Source organism: Alosa alosa, chromosome 10 (assembly GCF_017589495.1).
Source record: "Alosa alosa isolate M-15738 ecotype Scorff River chromosome 10, AALO_Geno_1.1, whole genome shotgun sequence".
NCBI lineage: Eukaryota > Metazoa > Chordata > Actinopteri > Clupeiformes > Clupeidae > Alosa > Alosa alosa.
Window position 1 is genome coordinate 12,263,251 of NC_063198.1, and position 21,303 is coordinate 12,284,553.

A 21,303-nucleotide genomic window follows, 5' to 3' on the forward strand; every position below is an offset into this window, starting at 1 on the left:
CTGCCTTGGGGTATTGAACAGCACCCTGTGGCACTGAACGCGAGGACACTCGTAAGGCTCCAGTGACCTGTGGCAAATAAAGGAGCAGCCCGAACGCTGTCTCGCTAGTTATGCTAATTCAATAATTAGCTGTCCCTAATTCCATGATTCCAGGTGAGATGCTTAATCAGAAGCCCCGCTGACCTGCCGCAGCCTCCGACCAATAACCTGGCTTCAATTACAGTAGCTTAATAATAACTGCCTCTTTTAAAAGGAGGCTTGTTATAGACTGATAGTGAAATTAAAGGCACAATGTGACATTTTCCTCCGGTTGTGGGGCCATGCAATAGAAAATTAAAATTGTTTAAATATTATTTATTCATATTCATATGTATACGTGTGACATGGAGAACCTATCAGAAGGGCTATTGTAGTGCTTTGCTGGCCCTCTCTATTGCCAGTGTTTTGGCTAGGGCCCTGGGCTGCTAAAGAATCAGGGTTGCGGCGTGGTTGATTAGGCCTACATGATTAAAGGACCTGCTCCTTATGTACATAGCTGCAGAGCCGGAGTGCTTATAACATAAATTAGTTTTTTCCAAATGATGATGCCTTCGAAGCTAAGGCGAAAAGGTTTATCATCTTCCCAAGCATAGTTCAGTCTAAAATAGATTCAGACACAAAGACGGTAAACGATTCAGTTATCCTTCTTCAACTTCGGTGTCCTTTCCTGTTTTCTACAGAATGTCTAACAAGCTGTGCGGTGTAGGAATCTCATGCTCAATGATGTCATGCATAAACTTTTTGCCTGGTTTATTGCAATATTGTTAAAAGTAGCAGGTTTGACCTTAAAGGTATCTGCTCAGATCACCAGCAAAATCTGAGAATCTGTTTTTTTTCTGTTGGCAGCTTGTAAGGTTCTGTACTCTCCTGTTATTAGATGGAAGCATCGCATCAGTCGAGTCCAGGCAGACACACTGTATAAAAAAGGAAATCAAAGAACTAACTTCTAAGTCGACCATTAAGCGCCTGAAACGCCCTGATGTAGCAGTTCTAAATTGGCTGTGTACTCTGGTGCGCACGTCCTGTTAAATGAAGCCCATTTGAGATGTATCAGGGAGCATCGCTCTAAACTCCACTAATTGGCCCTTAAATCTCTTGCGCCTCCACCTCACTTGTCCGAGCAAATGGCAACTAAACAACCCCTTTGCTGTCAGACGCTGCCGACTCAGACCCCTCTCTCGCACGCCACCGTCCCCGCCAGCCAAATGAGCCGTCTGCATTACAGGGCTATTTTGTTTGGGAGAACGGGTGACGGGTCTGAGATCGGTATTAAAGTCTGGGGCTTGTTGCACCTTGACGCATATACAATAGACCGAGAATGTAAATGGAAACAAACAGTTTAATTGCCCAACCATCCCACCCCACACCACCACCAAAAACATCCCCTTTGGCCATGATTGGGTAATTACCGAGCGGCTGGAGAACTCAATGTCTGGCTAGTCTTGTGATGTGCAAAAGAGGTAGTACCTCTTAGTAGTGTTTGTGTGTGTGTGTTTGCGTGTGTGTCTGTGAAGTGTGGGGGTATCTGAGATTTCCTTAGGCGTCTCCTCAATTACAGCATTGATTCGTTGAAATTTTAGCTTTGTTTGTATTGTATCGTGTCTCTTGATGGCTTGTTCAGTCTCAGGAAAGCTCATTAAGTTTCACTAAATGTCTGCACTCAGTTTCTCTTTCCCTCCATCTCTGCCTTGCTAGATGAGCAATAGAGGAAGTGCCATTTACCTGGTGTCACGAGTGTCACACAATTGAAGGTGACATTTAAAGCATAATGACTTTGGCTGCTCTTAGAGTTGAGAGTACTTGGCTAAAAGCCTGAAAAAAATGCTGATATTGTGTCTGAAGGCTTCACTATTTGTTATTCTATGTGAATGTGTAAAGTATGTACAAAGTAGAAAAGTGGAAAAATATACGGGTAATTAATAGCTTCAAATAAACTTCACACAGTGGTTGGACATTAATTAGTAAATACATGTATTCTGTATGTCTAGTTTAAACTACAAAACACCTCTTCCTACTGCCAAAGGTCATCAGTAGCTCAACATTTCAGAAACAACACTAGCAATAATAAAAGCAAAATATTTTTACATTAGCAACAGGTTCTGTTGTGACAAGAGCAGATAACAACATTGCCATAGCAACAACAGGCACTGTACATGTAGCAGGAACGAAAGGCGTCTATAACAAGGGCCTCTTTCTCCCCCCCCACTCTCTTTGTTGTAGGGGAGGAAAACACTCCTGGTTGGCACTGCGAAGAAGATGACGAACGAAGCCGGGCTCCCTTCTGGTGCCCGCTCCTGGCCTGCCGCGTGCCCGTCTTTCCCGTCAAAGCTCCCGAGCGCAAGGTTAGTGAAATATCGCCGGCTGCCTCCATCGTGCCTTCCTCTGGCCACCGGAATCCATCTTAGATACCCCCATACACCCCACCCCTCCCTTCACTACCCAACGCCTCTCCAGCACTCAATCAATATTGGCCCTCGACCAGCCAACGAGCAAGAGCTTTATGGCTTTTCTTTTTTAAAAGACAATCCGCCATTTGCCGAGACACAGTTGTATATTACTGCCCAGGCCAGACCTTATCCAAAGTCGGTTGTTCCTCATCAGACGGGAAATTGAAGCCTGTGTTGCAACTCTACTCTACTGTGCATGAGAGAGAGAGAGACAGAGACATAAAGAAAGATACTGTACACAGGAGGATTTTGCTCGAACACCAGCAGACTTGCGGAATTACAAGGTAACACGGAACTATCCCAGTCAAAGCCGTCCGTGTGCGGAGAGGCGATCGATGGCGCCTGCCCAGCGTGAAGGAGCCCCTCATAGATCAAACGGTGAACTTGGGTGAGAGACAGACTAAAAGGGTTTCGGCGTCCGTCAAAAAGGTATAAAATCAATTTTGTGGCGTCTGGAAGATGATATTTTCTGACTGGGCCTCGCCCTGTAATGCGGTTAGCGGGGCCCAGAGATCCGTGGCGGTTAGGCAGTGCTGCGTTACCACAGCCACTCGAGGGAGGATGTTATAAAGTGATCACACAATTACCTTAATGACTGCAGGACACCCGAGCATAAATCAATGGGACCACATTAGATTAAGCTCCCACACACACTCTAGCCCTGGCGGATGGCACTGGGCTACATGGGGAAGGGTTCAATGGAGGGTGGAGGTGGTGGAGGGAGCCCATCTGGACCAGCTGCAGGCCACGCCTGGGAGTGAAGCTTGACACTCTCTCCTTTCCCAAGACTTGAGCCAGAGAGTTGTATATGTATCGGTGCCTCCTTGCACTACTCCTGTCTCCTTGCACAGTCTCCTGTCTCCTTGCACAGTCTCCTGTCTCCTTGCACTGTCTACTGTCTCCTTGTACTACTCTTGTCTCCTTGCACAGTCTCCTGTCTCCTTGCACAGTCTCCTGTCTCCTTGCACTGTCTCCTGTCTCCTTGCACAGTCTCCTGTCTCCTTGCACACCCACCAGCCCACCCCCCTCTGTCTCTTTTTCTCCCCCTTCCTGCTGGGTGGAGGCTTGCACTTATCTCCCCAAAGCATCTTGAAGCAGATCAGAAACGGTTCGTTTTGGCCGCCCAACCCTCATGTCATCTCTCTTCCCTCCTCTCTCCTCCTCCCTTTCCCCTCCCCCTCCACCTTCAGAGAGAGAGAGAGAGAGAGAGAGAGAGAGAGAGAGAGAGAGAGAGAGAAAGTAGAGAGCCATAAGCTCGGCGGCTTCCCACACTCAAGGCCTGCTGATCCAGAAGATTTGTGCACAATCCCTAATTTGAGGAGCAGGAATCCAGGTACTCTTGAGTGGCGGACGAATGGAGCTGTGGAAGGAAGGAAGGACGGGGGAGGGACCAGGGGTCTGGAGGGGCCTTAGTCATCATTGATGCCATTCAGCTCAGGGTTACCACATAGCGGGGCCGCGACAGGCATGAGTGTGTGAGCCGGGGTGAGCTCTGCCGCCTAACAAATGACTTTGAATTTCTCCTTGGGGATCAATAAAGTATCTATCTATCTATCTATCTATCTGTCCTTCACTGCCTTTTTCACATGTGCAGCATAGGGGATGCATTTTTGTATGCATAAATGTGTTGGTGTCTTTATAGGCTGAATGTACTGTACATCACAATATGTGCAGGTGTGTTGAATATCCGTGTACACACACACACACACACACACAGGTATATTTCCTTTTTTTAATGCCCATCTTATCCTGGTCCTGAAAGACAGAAGAGCCCAAGGCGGTGGTGCTGGCAGGCTCCTGGAGAGCCAGATGAGCTGTGAGCCAGGCAGCACTCAGGAAGCCCCACAATGACAGTAATTTCTCTGTACATAGGAGAGGAGAGGAGGGGAAGAGCAGAGAGGGATTGACTCTGTCTCTCTGTCTCTGTTGATCTGTCTCTGTCTCTGTCTCTGTCTCCTCTCTCTCTCTCTATATCTCTCTCTCTCTCTCTCTCTCTCTCTCTCTCTCTCTCTCTCTGACTTGGAGTGTGCTGTAAGTATGTTGGGGATGTGTCTCTCTCTCTCTCTCTCCTGATGAAATAATGTGCTGTGTATGTTGGGGATGTGTGGGGGCAGTGTGACTGCGTGTATGGTGAAGGGATGGTGACTACTGCAAGCAGAGTACTGTATGTATGATGTATGTGAGTGATGACAGTGAAGATGTGTGTGTGGGCGGGAGGGGAGTGCAGCAGTGACTGTGTGTGTGTGTGTATAGTGTGTGTGTGGGTAGGTGGGGGCAGTGTGCTGTAAGTATGTAGAGGATGTGTGTTGGAGAAGATCCTGAAGACAATGTGCTGTGTATGTAGGGAGGGGGGGGGGCAGTGTGCAGCAAGTATGTAGAGGAGGCTTACTGTAGCAAGCAGTGTGCTGTATGTATGTGAGGTGATGATGTAAGTGTGTGTGTTTTTTGTGTGTGGGTTGGGGATGGGGGTGGGAGGGGGGGGCAGAAAGGCTAGGCAATCAAGGACATGGGTAGATAGATGGAGGAGAAATCAAAAATAATAAATAAAAAGTTCTATGGAGATGTGCAAAAGTTAGAGAAAGTCAGATGTGTGTGTGTGTGTGTTTTGACGAGTGATGAAATAAGAAAATAAATAAAAGGTCTGTAGCATAGGGAGAGGGATGTAAAAGTGCTAAAAGTCATGCAGGTGTGTGTGTGTGGGGGGGGTCATGAGTGCTGAGGGGTGAATGAGTGCAAAGTCAGTATAGTGTGAGTTCAGGGTTGGGAAATGTTTGAGAGTGCTGAGGAGTGAATGTGTGCAAAGTCAGTATAGTGTGAGTTCAGAGTTCGGATGGCCTGGGGATAAAAACTTCCCCTGAGTCTCTCAGTTCTGGCTTTGTGACTACATAGGCGTCTTCTTGATTTCAGCGGTAGGAATAATCCATTGTTAGGATGAGAAGAGTCCTTCAGAATCTTTTGGGCTCTTAGGAGTACTCTTCTGGAATTATCTTGTAGAGCAGGGAGTTGAGTTCTTATAGTACGTTCAGCTGAGCGCACAACTCTCTGCAGAGTACTACAATCTCTAACTCTGGACTTCCCATAGCAGGTGATGATGCTACCAGTTAGAACACTCTCAACCGCTGAAGTGTAGAACATAGGCGGAGTTTGACATTCGAGCCAGGGGGGGCAGACAAAAAAAATAATTGTAGCAGCTGAGACCTGGCCTACCACTTGGGGAACACAGCATGAGCATATATGGAGAAAACAAACATGCTAAATAACGATATATATAATTACATTGTAACAATTTAACAATTTGTCCTCATGAAATCCAATGCAGCACGGTTGTCTTGAAGCTAGCAGTTGAAAACATTCAGGGCTTAGCCCATAGAGTTGCTGCTCACTTTTGATAAATTAATCCACCGCCTCTAGCCTCATTTGCGCCACATTGATTGAATATTTTGTACAATCATATTTTGTCAATTAAAGCAATGTAAATGTAATGACCTGTTGCCATCTTCTGTTATATATAGCCTAGTGTAACGGATGCCAGCTAGCTTAGCTGTGCTTGTGGAACATTGGTAAACCTCCGACACCTCAAGAGTGCTGCTGGTGTGCGAGCCACCTAGCAGAGTGGAGTTTTAAATAACAAGATGCATCGGTTCATGCATGCTTAGCTTAAGGAGAACGAGTCATTGAAAACACAAATTTGATTCTACAAAGGCAAAGTAAGTAAACTCCAAACTGTAGGCTATTGAGTGCAGGGCAGACTTAAATCATAGCGAGAACTCCAAGAATCAAAGGAAGTGTTCATCTACAGTCTGATGCCTCTCCAAAAGCAGAAACAAAGCGCAATCACGCCATTACGTTAAGACATGTTAAGAATGACACGAAAAAAAGTAATCCACAGCGATCAAAAGGCATACATGCACTAAAAGGGTCATCTAGCCAGGCCTACGCGCGTCACATTCACCAGCCAGTTCCAAACAGGTGAACAAGGCTTTGCCACTTTGCTGTTTAAACAAAGTGGAATAAAAAGTCCAAATCTACACACAATGCAAAATCAATTAGTAAGCTGACAGGACATTTATATACATGGCATTTAGGCAACCTATTTTGCTACTTTGGCACGGCAAGATGTCCATACTAGTGCAACAGTAATTTTCATGTTTTTTGCGTCCTGCATGCCTTGTCAGGTTGTAATGTCACTTTCAATGTGAAGGATCGCAAGAGAAGAAAACATGGCTGCTCCCATCATCAACCGCAGCCCGTTCCTTATATTGTTGTTTTGTGTTATTTAAATTATTTTTAAAATATCTGGTCATGCTCCCCCTGCCCCCCCACTAACTCCGCGTATGGTGTAGAAGGCCTTCATGATGGATGTAGAAACTTTGAATTTCCTTAGTCGTTGTCTGGACTTCTTCAGAACATATTGAGTGTTACAGTTTTTCTCAGTCGCTTTGGTGCTATTGTCAGATCAGAATGAAAATTCTCATAACTATTAGTTCAACCTCCACAACATTTAGTCATTTGTGCACATCATAGTAGCAATTTCTCCTTCCTCTGAACAAATTGCAAATGCTTTTGGACATGTATCAGTTGCTTTCATACAATTCTCTGCTGTTTTATAACATTATCATTTGCTTATGTCATGTCGGTCAAAATTAACTATGCTTATGGATGCTGAATAGTCGTTCCCAATAAAACTAATAGTCTTCATTTCATTGCTTGAGTCATTACACACAAAATTGTTGAACTAGTTCTCAAATTCTGTCACAATGCTGTAGAATTGCAAAGAGCATATACAGTAAAAATGTGAAACGTACATATTCAGTGTCTTGTATTCACTTACTCCCCTAAGTACAGCAATGTGTTTTCAAATGGCTGTACAAGTAGTGTATAGTGATGTCTTGAGCATGTTCAGGTAGTGTCACCGATTTATGACCTTTATTTGCATTGGAAAACACTGAGAGAATAAACTGTCATAATGAAAAACATGACAAAGCCATTTGACTATCTTGTTCATAAACGATGGTGTCAAGACTTCTCATTTTGATGACACTGGCAGTTTCATTGACATAAGTACTTGCTTTTGAGGGATGGACTATCCATTTTGAGCAAATGACATGCTTTTGCAGGTTATCCACTAGGTTTTGCAGTTTGCACTAATTGTTTTGAGAAATGCACTAACTGCTGTGCAAATGTTAATAGTGATGTGAGAAAAGCACCAAAGCGACTGAGAAAAACTGTAACAGTCCATGTTAAGTCTTCAGTAATGTGGACACCAAGGTATTTAAAACTTGTGACTCTCTCTACAGGTTGCCCGCTGATCATTAGTGGGGTGTAACTGTAGTTCTGCTGCTGCCTTCTGTAATCCACTACCATTTCCTTGGTTTTATTGACATTCAGTGTCAAGCTGTTAGATTGACACCACTGTGGCACCTCATCAACCTGATCCAAGTAGAGCTGTTCATTGTTGTTACTAATCAGGCCCAAGATCACTGTGTCATCTGCAAACTTGATGATGGAGATATGACTACTGTTGGCTTTGCAGTCATGTGTGTAGATGTTGTACAGCAGTGGACTCAAAACACAGCCTTGTGCTGATGGTTAATGTGTTGGTGAGAAAGTCAAATATCCAGTGACACAGGGTGGTGTTCAGTCCTAAGGCCTTCATCTTTGTGACCAAGGTGAGGGGTACTATCGTGTTGAATGCTGAACTAAAGTCAATGAACAGCATCCTCACATAATTCCCATTCTCCTCCTCCAGGTGAGTTAAGGTGGTGTGCATGTGGTTTGAGATGGCATCCTCTGTAGACCTGTTGGCTCTGTAAGCAAATTGGAGGGGGTCAAAGGAGGCAGGGAGGGATGAGCAGATAATGTTTTTCACAAGCTTCTCAAAACACTTCATCACTGTAGACGTCAGGGCTACTGGGCGGTAGTCATTCAGACATGATGGACTTTTGTTTTTCGGTACTGGAACAATAACAGACTGCTTGAGGCAAGTAGGAACTGTCTCTTGAGCCAATGATGTGTTAAAGATATAAGTGAACACAGGAGCTAACTGAGCAGCGCAGGATTTCAAAACCCTGTTAGAAATTCCACCCGGTCCAGCAGCTTTTCTACAATTAACCCTCATAAAGGCATTGCTCACATCGACCTCAGAGACACAGAAAGGTGCATCCTCATTTGCTTCACATGCTGCAGCTAGTGCAAGATAGTCTGTGTTTTTCATGTCAGGCCATCCTTAAAAATATTCTTGTTTGCAGTAACAGCCAAAAAAAAAAAAAAAAAAAAAATGGGTCGGTAGGTAGGTCAATATTTTTTTTTCCAAGATTCAGAGTTAAAAAAAAAAGTACAATTTTGGTCATGGTGATTACGAAGGTATGAATTTAAACAAAAGTGCATATCGTGACGTAACTGACTGGGTCTTCAACAGGGTTGGGTAGTAACGGATTACATGTAATCTGGATTACGTAATCAGATTACAAAAATCAATTAACTATAATCAGCCCAGATTACAAAAATTGTGCAATCAGATTACAGTTACATTGTTGGGGATTACCTGATTACATTTTATCATGCAAACAATGCAACTTTTGTATTATAGCCTAGCTATCTTTTAATTTTACAAGCAGTTCATTAGTATGTTCACTTTTTAGACTGTTCTACGATACAGTTAACAAAATTATTCATACCCCTGGCAAATATTGATTTAAAGTTGATTTTCTCTTGACCAATATGTTTGTTCTGACTGAAAATGACTCTTGCACATGCCAAAAGGATGCAAGACATTGTGGTAGAAACATGGAAGTGTTTTTATCTTTTTTAACATTTTTATGAAAAAATGTGTGTTCAAAATTATTCATACCCTTTTTAAACAATCACTGGAAACCTCTTTATTTACCACCACAGCTCTCAAAATGGGTCATATACCTACCAAGTCTCTTCATGTCTTCACAATTCTAGACCACACCTTTTTAGCAGCAATCCTGATTTTGAGGCAGGAACGATTATTTGCTATCGCTCTGGCCTTGTGCTCATTTTTTTTGACGGATTGAGGACCACTCTAAAATGTTGAAATTGTTCTCTGTTAACCATTTCTTGCCTTGTTTGGCTGTATATTTTGGATCATTGTGTGGTTTAATGTTCAAATGCTACCTTTTGGGACAGCCTTGGCCTACTGGTTAGGGCTTCAGGCTTGCCAGTTCAATCCCCGACCAGTAGAAAAAATGTGGGCGGGGGAAGTGGTTGAGCACTGCTCTCCCATGCCCACATCCACGGCTGAAGTGCCCTTGAGTGTGCTTCACTAATTCACGGATTGGGAGACCAAATTTCCCTCACGGGATCAAAAGAGTATCTATACTTACTTACTAACTTATTTACTATTGGGGCAGGTCTCTCGGCACACTGCCTGATCTTTTCCTCCTAATCTTAATGTAGCCTCTTGTTTTAGTGTTACCGTTTACTTTGAGAAAGTCACCAGGTCTCCCTGGTTGAAAAACATCCCAAAGGAATATTTTTCTCACCCCCACAATTGAAATGGACATGGTGTCATTTGGGTTTAATGCTTCCTTTTTTATGCCAATTTCAGGCTATGTCCCTGGGTCAAAAAAAAATCCAGCAAAAGCTAAATTCATTGTCCAGGTGTGCCCTTATAAAGGTTAAGCTGAGTTGTGCATGTTTAGAGAAGAGTGATCACATCCATGATGACCAAGTGATCATCGGGATGGGGTGAACATTTCAACCACCAAAACACCATCCCCAAAGTGGAGAATAGCTATAGAAATGTATTAGTTTTGGGTGTTTTTCAGACAATGGGTGACCTCAAAGTAAATGGTAACACTAAAACAAGGGGCTACATTTAGATTTTTAGAGGAAAAAACAGTTAATTCACACAGGACTGCTTTACTCAGAGCAATTTAAGAGATTAGATGTAATGAAATAATAAAGAGAAAAATAGAATGAGAATTCTTTCATCAATTTGGTGGTAGTGTCTTTTACTTAAGGGGCATATTTTTTTAAGTAATCTAAAAGTAATCCTAAAGTAATCAGATTACGTTACATGTTTTTGGTAATCCAACTGATTACGTTACTGATTACAAAAATTGCCATGTAATTTGTAGTCAGTAATGGATTACATTTCAAAGTAATCTGACCCAACCCTGGTCTTCAACCCGTGCCTTCAGGCGCACCATTGCAAACCTCATTCTGATGTAGGTTATAAAAACCAGCCTCTCTCAAACTTCTTTGACCTGAGGCCCGGTCATGGCAGACTTTGGGGTTAGGGCTCATCTACACGTGCTCTGATTCTATGGAAGTTCCAAAAATTAACGTTGTTCTATTAAGTGTCAAATTAACTTCTAACAGGTTGAAGCGGAGCTTTGATACCAACGTTATCGATTAGTTTCAATGTCTCTTGTGCAGACGCCTGCATTGAATGAACGCTCATACCACCACTTCATTGTATGGCTCCATGTTTAATGACATCGATAGCAGAAACATTTGTTTTCTTTTTTTGTCGGTCCGCGGTTTCTTGATCAACTGCGCAGCAAATTATCAGACGAAGCACCGGGCCTAATTTCACTCCACGACACCGCGGACCAGCAGTCTCCACGTTGTGGAGCTATTGAGAAATGCTGAATAGACCACAACCAATTTTAATTCTTCGACACGATCACCGATAGACTAGCGGGGAGAAGGAATGGGAAAAGATCTCTGCACAGTTCTTCCACTCGTGCCGAGTAAAAGTGCTGTCAAGATGTTTGTGTGAATGACACGAAGCGTATAGGCCATAGTGTGATATGCGTAAACAATGACACCACAGGGTTTTATTTGAGAGCATACGTTTGCATGTAGCCTGGGCGATATATTCACAATACTTAGGCCTACTGAAATAAATATTATTTTACTGCATTTGTATTGGTTGTTTAGAGCAAAAAATCGGTCGATCGGCCTTAACGCATGGTTTACAACCGGCAAGTCGGTCGGACTAAAAGGGGAAAAAAATAAATATTTGGGTCGGTTCTAAATTGACAGGGTCGGTCGGGTTACGGCAAACGAAAATATTTTTAAGGATGGCCTCAAAGCGAGCATAAAAAGCATTAAGTTCATCAGGGAGGGCTTTACTCATATTCATCATAGGAGGGGACTTTCTTTCAAAGCCAGTGATGGTTCGGAGTCCTTTCCACACTCGTGCTGGATCACCATCCAAGAAAACAGCTTCAACTTTGTCTCTATAGCACCGCTTAGCATCTTGCATAACATGCTATGCTGTATACTGTATAGACATGGAGTTAACAAGCAACGTGTCCGCAGCCACATACATTGTGCATCATACCCCTCACTTAAACCACTCAGAGGGTTTACTGCATGTATGAGTGACTCCCACCTGTGTCCATTTGTGAGGTTTATGTCTGAACACTCGACTCCATTTGAGATCCGGTCCTGCTTGCATGGATGATGTCCAGAGGTCATGTATGGAAAGGGCTCATGACAAGCTCTCTAGCTCTTGTTCTCTGGCTTTCCTGGCTGTGTTTTGCTTTTCCTTAAAGGATGTACAGTATCAGCGATGGCGGGTTAACGTCACTTCTGTTGATGTTTCAAACAAAAGAGAGAGCTAGCTCGCTACTCCCTCCCCCTCCCTCCCGTGCAATTGAAACTCTCCTGAACGCGCATCTCGTCGGTTATTGGTTGGAACACTTTATTTTGCCTTTGAGTGGTTGGCAACATTTGTTGTTAGCAATTGTTTCTGTATGCAGATCTCAGAGCCTCGGCTGCCTACAGAGACATGTTTTTTTTGACGGCCTGCTTATGGGGTGGGCAGCTAGCGGATCGTTAGGAAAGATTAGATGAATGTGATCATTTATGTTTGGGCCTTTTTTGGGCCTGCAATCACTGATACAACCTTTAAACATTAGCTCTACCAAGGAGATTATGTTTTCAGTGCATTTTGTTCCTCTGTCTTTTTGCCTGTGAGCGGGATAATACAAAAGCTACTCCCATGATTTTCATAGAACTTGGTGGAAAGTTGTAACATAGGGTAGGGAAGAAGCCATGACATTTTTGGAGCAGCTCCAGCTCATTAGCCACCACAACAAATTTTGTTTCAGTTTTGATTACTGTAAGTGTTCAAAGGTATTCACGCCTTGTTTGTATGGAGTCCATATAAGTTAAGCATTATGGCCTCTTATGGCATCCTTGTCCTAAGTAGACTACTAGGCTGCACATTTCAGACTGAACAAGACGGAAGTTGAAGAAAGGAGTTTTGTAAACACATCCGATATCACAGAGGTTTCCGAAGGATGAATGGACGTTCGGTTGACCCACATATTGGTCTGCAAAGCTACTGTATGTGGCCTTGGCATAGGACTATGCTCTATGAGTGGCCTTCTAGTCTTCAATCTACATCTGTTTTTCTATTGCACAAGCTCTATTCTACCTTTTCATTTATCTTTCCTTTCTCCCTTGATGACATTCTCTCTGTGTTTATTTGTTTATAATAATTTGTTTATGTTTATAATCTCCCTCGTTCTTGGTCCCTTGCAAAAGCCCCCTGATGTGCTTGGCAAAGGCTGTGTGTGTTAATGAGGGAATGCTATGAAGAGAGAGAGAGAGACTAAAAGAACCCTGAATGGAGGGGCCGGAACTGATTCCAACAGAAAATGAAGGGAAAAAAAGTTACAGAGCTGCACAGCAGGCAAACCATCCACAGGTCATTGGACTGATATGGGGGTTGCCTTCTTCACATGTGCATAGAGATTCAGTATTTTGTGTTTGTGTGTGAGTGTGTGTGCATTCGAGTGGGGGAATCAACTTGTTCAGTGCAAGGTCTAATCATGATTCTCTTCCTCCCTCCATGGCCCACCAAGCACGTACACACACAGACACATGCACGCACACAGACATGCACATACACACACACACACACACACACACACACACACACACACACACACACACACACACACACACACACACACACACACACACTGTTGCATGGTGACAATCCACAGAAATATCTTGTAGATAGATCTTAGTTTGTGTAAGACGAGGTGAACTTTATTGTGAATATGACCATAAAAGGAATGCACATAAACTTAAAAGGCAAGTGCACACGAGACGACAACAGGTAGACACTCAGTCTGTGTGAGTGTGTTTCCAGCAGTCCTGTTTGGCCGGCATGTTTCTGTATTGTTTGAGGGAGTTGAGTAGTCTGATGGCCTGTGAGAAGAAGTTCTTACTGGCTCTGGCAGTCTTGCATACTGCGATACCGTTTGTCGATAGGCATGATGGATGTGGTCTCTGACTAGCTTGCTCTGCTAAGGCAGCAGGACAGGTGTAGGTCTTGTGTAGACAGAAAGGGAAGTTCTGATGATTCTCTCTGCCATCTGATGCAAGGTGGTGCAGCTGCCATACAAGACGGAGAGGCTGCTGGTCAGGATGGTGTCTATAGTGCCTCTGTAGAAATTGTGAGGACAGGAGGGTAGAGGTTGACTCTCCTCATCTATCATAGGAAGTGAAAGCGCTGCTGTGCCCTCTTAACAAGGCCGGTGGGATTTGTAGTCCATGTCAGGTCATCATCAGATGTGCACTCCCAGGAACTTGATGCTTCCTCCTGTCTCCACAGTGTTGCCATGGATTATTTGTGTAGTATGTGGAGCCATGGGCCTCTTCCTGAAGTCAACAGTGATCGATATTCTCTGACAGGTTTTCGTTGTCACATTGGACAACGAGTTGGTTCACTTCCTTCCACCTCTGTCGTGTCCTCTGCAAGCTTGGTGATTCCAGTTGTACTTTGTGAGTACAGTCTGGAGTCATCAAGGTAAACAGTTGAGGTCTTAGAACACAGCCCTGTTCAAGTTGATGCTCTCAGAGGAGTTTTTTTTTTCCAGGTCTTACTGGGGTCTGTCTGTGAGTAAGTCCAATATGTAGTTGCACAGTGTTCAGGAGAACAGGTTTATTTAGCGAGACGTCAGATCTGCAACCATAAATTACATCTGATTGCTATTCTTTGATCCTGCACAAACAAATCAAACAGCATCTTAGTATTGATTGCTTGATTGCTTGATTTGCTGTGGGTTTCACACATTTTAGGGGGACAAAAAGCAACTGGGCCAGTTCAAAGAAAACACATGCTGTGTCTTTTCACCCTATGTGGAATGTACAGTATTATACCTGCAGCTGATCACATTAACAACACGATACATCATTCTACCAACTGAAAGGAGTCACATTAAAAGTGCAATGGCCTGGAATCATGGAACTGCTAACCGAATGAACATGGGAAAGCATAGCAATCAGGCAACAGAATGCATGCTCCTGTGGTGTCATCAAACAGAGAGAGAAAAATTGGATGGCTGTAATGCTGCAGCAACTACATGTATGGAAGTGGATTAAGAGAACCAAAAACACAAATTAAAGAATATTCTAAGCAGTTGGAAAACAAATATAACTTGTGTATAGAGTGCAGCACTGACATCTGATGCATCTGTCCCAAAAGCCTCTCTGACAACTGTCTCCTTGGTTCATCAGTGGACCCAGGTGCAATAGACGAGCTTTATGTGGTAACAATGTCAACTCGCATTGTACCAAAGGATACTCCTCCAAGTGAATAAAAGACTAGGAAGAATTTAATCCTAGACTCAGCACTGCACAAGAGCTATGAAGTATTCAAGGCTGTAACATCTTTCAACAAAATACAAAGGGGCATGTGTGCGTTTGCTTCTGTGTGTGTGTATGTGTGCGTGGATGTGTGTGTGCGTGCGTGTATGTGAGAGAGAGTGAAACTGTGAAAGAGTGTGTGTGTGTGCCTGTGTGTGTGTGAGAGGGCGAAACTGTGAAAGAGTGTGTGTGTGTGTTTGAGTGAGGAGTCAATGAGAAAGTGAGGAAGTGAAGGAAAATGTGATGTTTTTCCATTTCATTTATGAAGCATTAGGACGGGAAAGAAGAACACTCAGGAGTGAGAGTGCTTTTAATACCTTCGGGATTTCATCAGTGCAGCTTTGAAGTGCAGCATGCCATGGTGGAGGGGGGTTGGGGGAGGCATCAGGGTGCACTTTTTCTCTTCCCTTCTTTCTCCTTCCGCTTTCCTCTCGGATTAGCTCTCATGTCTCCGCATACAAAAAGGGGGGAAGGCGATACGTGCGCGCGCCTTTTTTCAAGCCATTCAGATCCAGATGCCGCATCTGTGATGGTGTTATCACCGCCCTTGTCACACACACACACACACACACACACACACACACACACACACACACACACACACACACACACACACAATCAGACACATACACAAACATATACACAGTGCGGTTGGAGATCATGTTGGTGTCATGTACCATGTGTCTGATATTCAGCTTTATTCACAAAAGGAAGTGAGGCGCTCTCGTGGTTCTAAGTGTTTATGGCTCTGAGCCATCCAACTTTCTTGTCTTTCTTCTCAGCTTATCTTCTCAGTCTACTCATTGTTTGCTGTTCTTCCACTTTCAGAATGCAGCATGTGTGTGTGTGTGTGTGTGTGTGTGTGTGTTGTGTGTGTGTGTTTGTGTTTGTGTTTCTCAGCGCATTGGAGATGCTAGTGTTTTGACTTGGCTGCAAAAAAAAAGTCTCTTGCGAATGAAAGGTGAGTCTTTCAGCTCAGTTAAATTGCTGAAAATAAGTAGACTGATATCGGATGAAAACACTGCATTTTCACTTATTTGTTTGGTTTTGAGTGGTGGAATCCAGGTGAGCTGTCTGGCCTTTGGTCGTCACTCACTCTTCCCCTAATCCACTTGTCATGAATAATAAATGACATAGATTTGGCCCACGTAGTCTCATGTTATCAACTGCCTGTGGAAGCATGCTAGCTGCATCTTTATTATGGGTCTCCCAGTTGGGGTGTGTGTGTGTGTGTGTGTGTGTCTGTGTGTCTGTCTGTGTCTCTGTCTCTGTGTGTGTGTGCGTGCTTGCGTGTGCGTGTGTGTGTGCGTGTGCGTGTGTGAGCGCGTGTGTGTATGTGCGCAGTGGGACTTGTTTGTGTCCCTCCTGGCCTCTGTATCTCCTCCATCTCTCATGCTGATGGAGTGATGAGTAGAATGAGGGGAGGGAAGGACAGATTGAAACAGAGAGAGAGAGAGAGAGAGAGAGTCATGCTGTGCCTTCTCCTCCTCTGCCAAGACTCCAGCTCTCTCCCCCTGATTGACTGTTTGCCGTCGAGGCGATAGCACGGTCCCATCTCCAGCGATAGTGAGGGGATGGGGATGAGGTCTATTTATAGCAGCTGCTTGGTGGAGGGACTGATTTACGGTGATGATGACTTGAAGCCGTCAACGCTCTGCCAGGCGAAAGAAAATATGGTGGAAGAGGAAAAGAGAGGGGAGGGGAGGGGAGAGTGAGGTTCTTCTCAACATCTTCATTCAGAAAAGGGTGTGTCTGCTTTGGGTACGCACGAGACGTCGCGCTCATGAAATATAAATCAGAAATGTCTTTGAGAAAGGTGCCCTTTGCTTACATGGCAGCTGTCTTTTTTTCCCCCTGAAAACTTTGGGTTTTGGTAAAGCTGTCTAGATGACATCTTACGTAATCTGTTTTCCCCCTCTATCTCTCTTTATCTCTTTCTGTCCCCCCCCCCATTGTGTCTACTTTCTCTCCATTCCATCTCCCTCTCTCTCTCTCTCTCTCTCTATCTATCTCTCTCTCTCTCTCTGCATATTATGAAAGTTGCTTTAATTTCTTCTCTCTCCTTCTCTCTCCCCCTCCATGCAGCAGATTTCCTCCTCCTCTCTGGTCTGTCTGGAACAGATGCCACAGCATGGATTAAAAGCTCTTTGCTGGCGCCTCTCCTCTGGGGCGTAGCGGCTCCCCCTCGCTCCTTGTGCTGCGATATCCCTCTGGCAAGCACAAACACACAAACAGCGGGGCGTGAAAGAGCGAGAGAAAGAGAGAAGGAAAGAAAGAAAGAAAAAAAGGAAGAGAGAAAGAAAGAAAAGAGAGAGAGAGAGTGCCTGTGCTCGTTCTTCTGGAAGAATACGACGCGGTTGCAGACCCTCTGCCATATTTATTGGCCCTTAGTTTTTAATAAACGTTAATGCCCTGTAAGATGCCCCACTCCCCTCTCCTCCTCCACCTCTCCCTCTGCTCCTCAGTCTTATCTCCAAGGATTGGTGTAATTAATTAAGAGGGGCGTAGATGATCTTTGCTTTTTGTTTTTTTATTTATTTTTTTGACAAGAAGTCTTAGATTCAATCGGCCCAAATCTGTCACATGTTTGTTCTCCAGAGCCGGGTTGTACCGAGTGGCGTCCCCCGGTCAGATTTCTCCTGAACAAACAAGCCGTCGCTGCCTCTGTTCATTCTTTGCGGTTAAAATCGGGCCATGGAGACTGGATTTTTTGCCGGATGTGGGTAAAACGTCAAATCGATTTCAGTGTGTGCCATCATCCTGGAAGACATGTCGCCGGGGCTGATGTGATGAGGGGCCTCTTGGTCACACACACGCCCTACTCCCACCACCCTCCGGCCCTGTAAACCACAATTGCCGCCCTCAACAAATAAAAAAGGGCCACTTTTCAGATATGCAGAGCTCGTCACTGTCCAGCATGCCAGGCAGGGTGACAGCGCTGCCAAAACTGCCAAAAAACTCTGGCTTTCCGGCAGCAACTTTTTCGTCTAGGTTGTGTCACTGGCTGCCATCTGTTGAAGCGAGCAGTCAGTTGTCAACCAGCTCTGACAGACCCTGCTCCGCAGAATGACCACTGCTCAGTCCAAAACACACTAAAAAATGTTGTGCTAACAAGCGGCACAAAGATCAGGTCATTTCCCCTGACTTCAGCAGAATCTAGGAACATCATGTCAAGCTGTGGTGATGCATATTCTCATACTTACATAACCATGTTTGACATATTTGTCCTAAGGCCAACTTGTTCAGGTGTCCAGTCTGTATCTAAGGTGGTGTAAAACTGAGCACAGTTACACAACACGTCACTGCAGAGACCACACCTGGCCCGTGGCAATGCCTTGTTGTGGGGCCGTGACCTGAATTTGGGGCATTTATCTACCGTGGTGGCCCCTGTGGTGGCAAGGCTATCGCTAAACATTGCAAGGGGATCTTGTCACGGAGGGAGGGCCCTTTGGTAATGAGCTCCAGAGCCTTTGGTGTAGGTGCACTTTGTGCTGTTCTCACTCACACACTTGAGAGAGAGTCCAGGGCTGCTGCCTGGGACAAATTGGAGCCACACTTACAGTGGAGGAGAGGGACAAGGATCACAGAGCACACTCAAAAGCAAGGGAGCCAGAGGAAATGAGAAAATAAGTGACAGCTTTTTTTTTGTTAACCTAGCATGTCCGATACCTCCCCCCTTTCCAACAACACCTATCTGTTATTTATTTCCCCAGTGAATTGTGGAGAGGTCGTTGTTCATTGTTCATTGTTCATAGTATGGACCATGCACAGGGCTCATGTCAAAGCCATGGTGTCTATTCAGTGTAGCTCATGCATGTCCACATGCGTGTCCACATGCTGAGCGGTATTGTTGTTTCAATTTTCCTCCTCCCATAGGGGGGAGGACATTTACACCACCCACCTCACCCGCAAGGCGACCAAAATTGTGAGTGATGCAAGTCACCCCGCTCACAATCTGTTTGATCTACTGCCCTCTGGGAAGAGGTACAGAAGCCTGCGCTCCCGCACTACCAGACTCACCAACAGCTTCATACACCAAGCTGTAAGGACGCTGAACTCTCTCCCTCCTCTCCCCCCTCCACCCTCAGCTACATAACATCCTGGACATTGGACCCACAATGGCCGCCCTGCACTACTCCACTTGCACACTTGTACACTTTTACAACTTGTTGTTGTTGTCCTGAAAACACAACACTTCTGCTGCTCTTACATAACTTGCACCACTATGCCACTTTCTTTCTTACTTAGGTCAAACAGAACTACCCAAGCCTTTTATTGGCCTGACTTTGCACTAGTATTTTATTGACTGTCTATGCACAATTTCAACCAAATTTTGCTGCTCTTATTTTTTTCATTATTATATGTGCCCTTTTTATTTACTTATTTACTTACTTTTTTGTTTACTTGAATGTTATGTTTGTCTGTGGACTTAAATGGTAAAATATGTCTTGTCTTCACCGTGGGATAGTGAGAAACGTAATTTCGATCTCTTTGTATGTCTGGAACATGTGAAGAAATCGACAATAAAGCTGACTTTGACTTTGACTTTGACATAGTGTCCGCTCCCTCTCGCTCCCCATCCTTGTCCCCGTCTCCATCTCTGTCTCTGTGCTGCTCTCCGTGCCAGTAGAGGGCAGTGTGGGCCTGGGTGTCGGGGGCTCACCGCTCTGAGGCTTGCTCACCGCTGCTCAGCGAGGTCATCGGCAGAGGGGCTGATCTGTCGCTCTGACAGTTACGTGCTAATTACTGGAATTCATCCTGGCTAATGCGTTTTCTCACCCCTCCAACCACACACAAACACTCACACTCCCTCCTTCCCTTTCTCTGCCTCGATGTATGGGCTCCTGAAGAAAGGGCACAACATCGAGTGTAACAACCTCGACGGCAAAGCCAGGATGAGAGAAGAAAAGGCTTGAAGTCATTTTAAACACTGACATGTTGTGCGGTCCTACAATCTGCGCCCTGAACAAGGCTGAAAACCACTTTACCCTTTTTCTTTGTAAAGAAACCAACTGCGGCTTTGAGAAAGGGGGAGAAAACGTTCCTTACACGGTCTAAATCCCGCGTTATTTTCCCTCCACTGCGTCGGGTTTCTTTGTCCTTTCCGCGTGCTCCATCCCACTAATTAGGCTGTCAGTCTTCTCTACCTGATTACACAACATGGACCACTGCCTGCAAATTAAGTCCCTTCATGGAAGTTGAGTCCGTCTTGCGCATTACGGCTTCCCAGATCCAACATTCTTGCGTTCCAGAAAGGTCCTCAGCTGAAAACACTACTTAAATTGTGTTTGCAGTGTAGCATTTTTTTCTTTTTTCCCCCCCCGTATTTATTTATTTGTTTATTTTTGAAGGCTGCTCTGCTCTCTGGTTAGCGTGTGCTGTCTAAATGCTAGCCAACAGTAACACTCTCCCGCCGGGGTCTCTCGGAGGACGAAGCAGATGGGGAAGCGAGGGAATAAAAATGTAAACGGAGCGATCAAGGTGGCGTGGCAGCACTGCGCCCGAGGCAGTGAGCGGTTAGTGGCAAATTATTATCTTTTCAAACAGGGAAGCGCTAAATCTGGCAGGCAATGGAGAAGAACCAGCTCATACGCAAACTCGCACAACGGTCCACAGACTGGTTTGTGCAAATGAATGGAAGGACTATGGGCTTAATCCCTGGAATCGTGGCCCTTGATCCCTTTGGAGCGGGCTGGACAACCTGGCCACCCGACGCTGTTCTGGAGCAGTTCAGTGGTCCTGAGTAGCCTTTGTTCTGTGTTTGCAGTCATCAGATCAAGAGGATTAAACAGAGGCATTTTCTCTGTCCAAAAGTACCCCCCTCACAAAAACACACACACACACACACACACATACATACATACATAGACACACACATGCACTGCCAGACTGAACCCCCCTCACAGTGCCGTCAAATCAGGTCCTGTGAGGTTGGCAGAGATCTCCAAAGACTGCCATGCTGTTGCTTGTTTATGCCTGGCAGATGAAGTGTGTTGGTGTGTGTGTGCGCGTGCCTGTGTGTGTGTGTGTGTATGTGTGTGTGAGAGAGAGGGAGAGAGACACTCACACAGACCGAGATAGACAGAGGAAGAGAGAGAGGACCCAAAGTGAGATGGAACGAGATGAGCCACATTCATCCAGTATGCTGCCTGCGTCCAGTCTGCTCCAACGCCTC

General features: G+C 44.9%; 1 protein-coding gene across 5 annotated transcripts in view; it reads left to right on the top strand.

The window, feature by feature from the left end:
* The window catches only part of arhgef10la (Rho guanine nucleotide exchange factor (GEF) 10-like a), a 144,573-nt gene that overhangs the window by 78,013 nt on the left and 45,257 nt on the right, over positions 1–21,303 (top strand). For all 5 annotated transcript variants that reach the window (XM_048254526.1, XM_048254525.1, XM_048254524.1 and 2 more), the window contains one exon: positions 2,260–2,381. In XM_048254526.1, the coding sequence (XP_048110483.1) occupies positions 2,260–2,381 (122 nt within the window). The remainder of the gene's footprint in view (positions 1–2,259; positions 2,382–21,303) is intronic.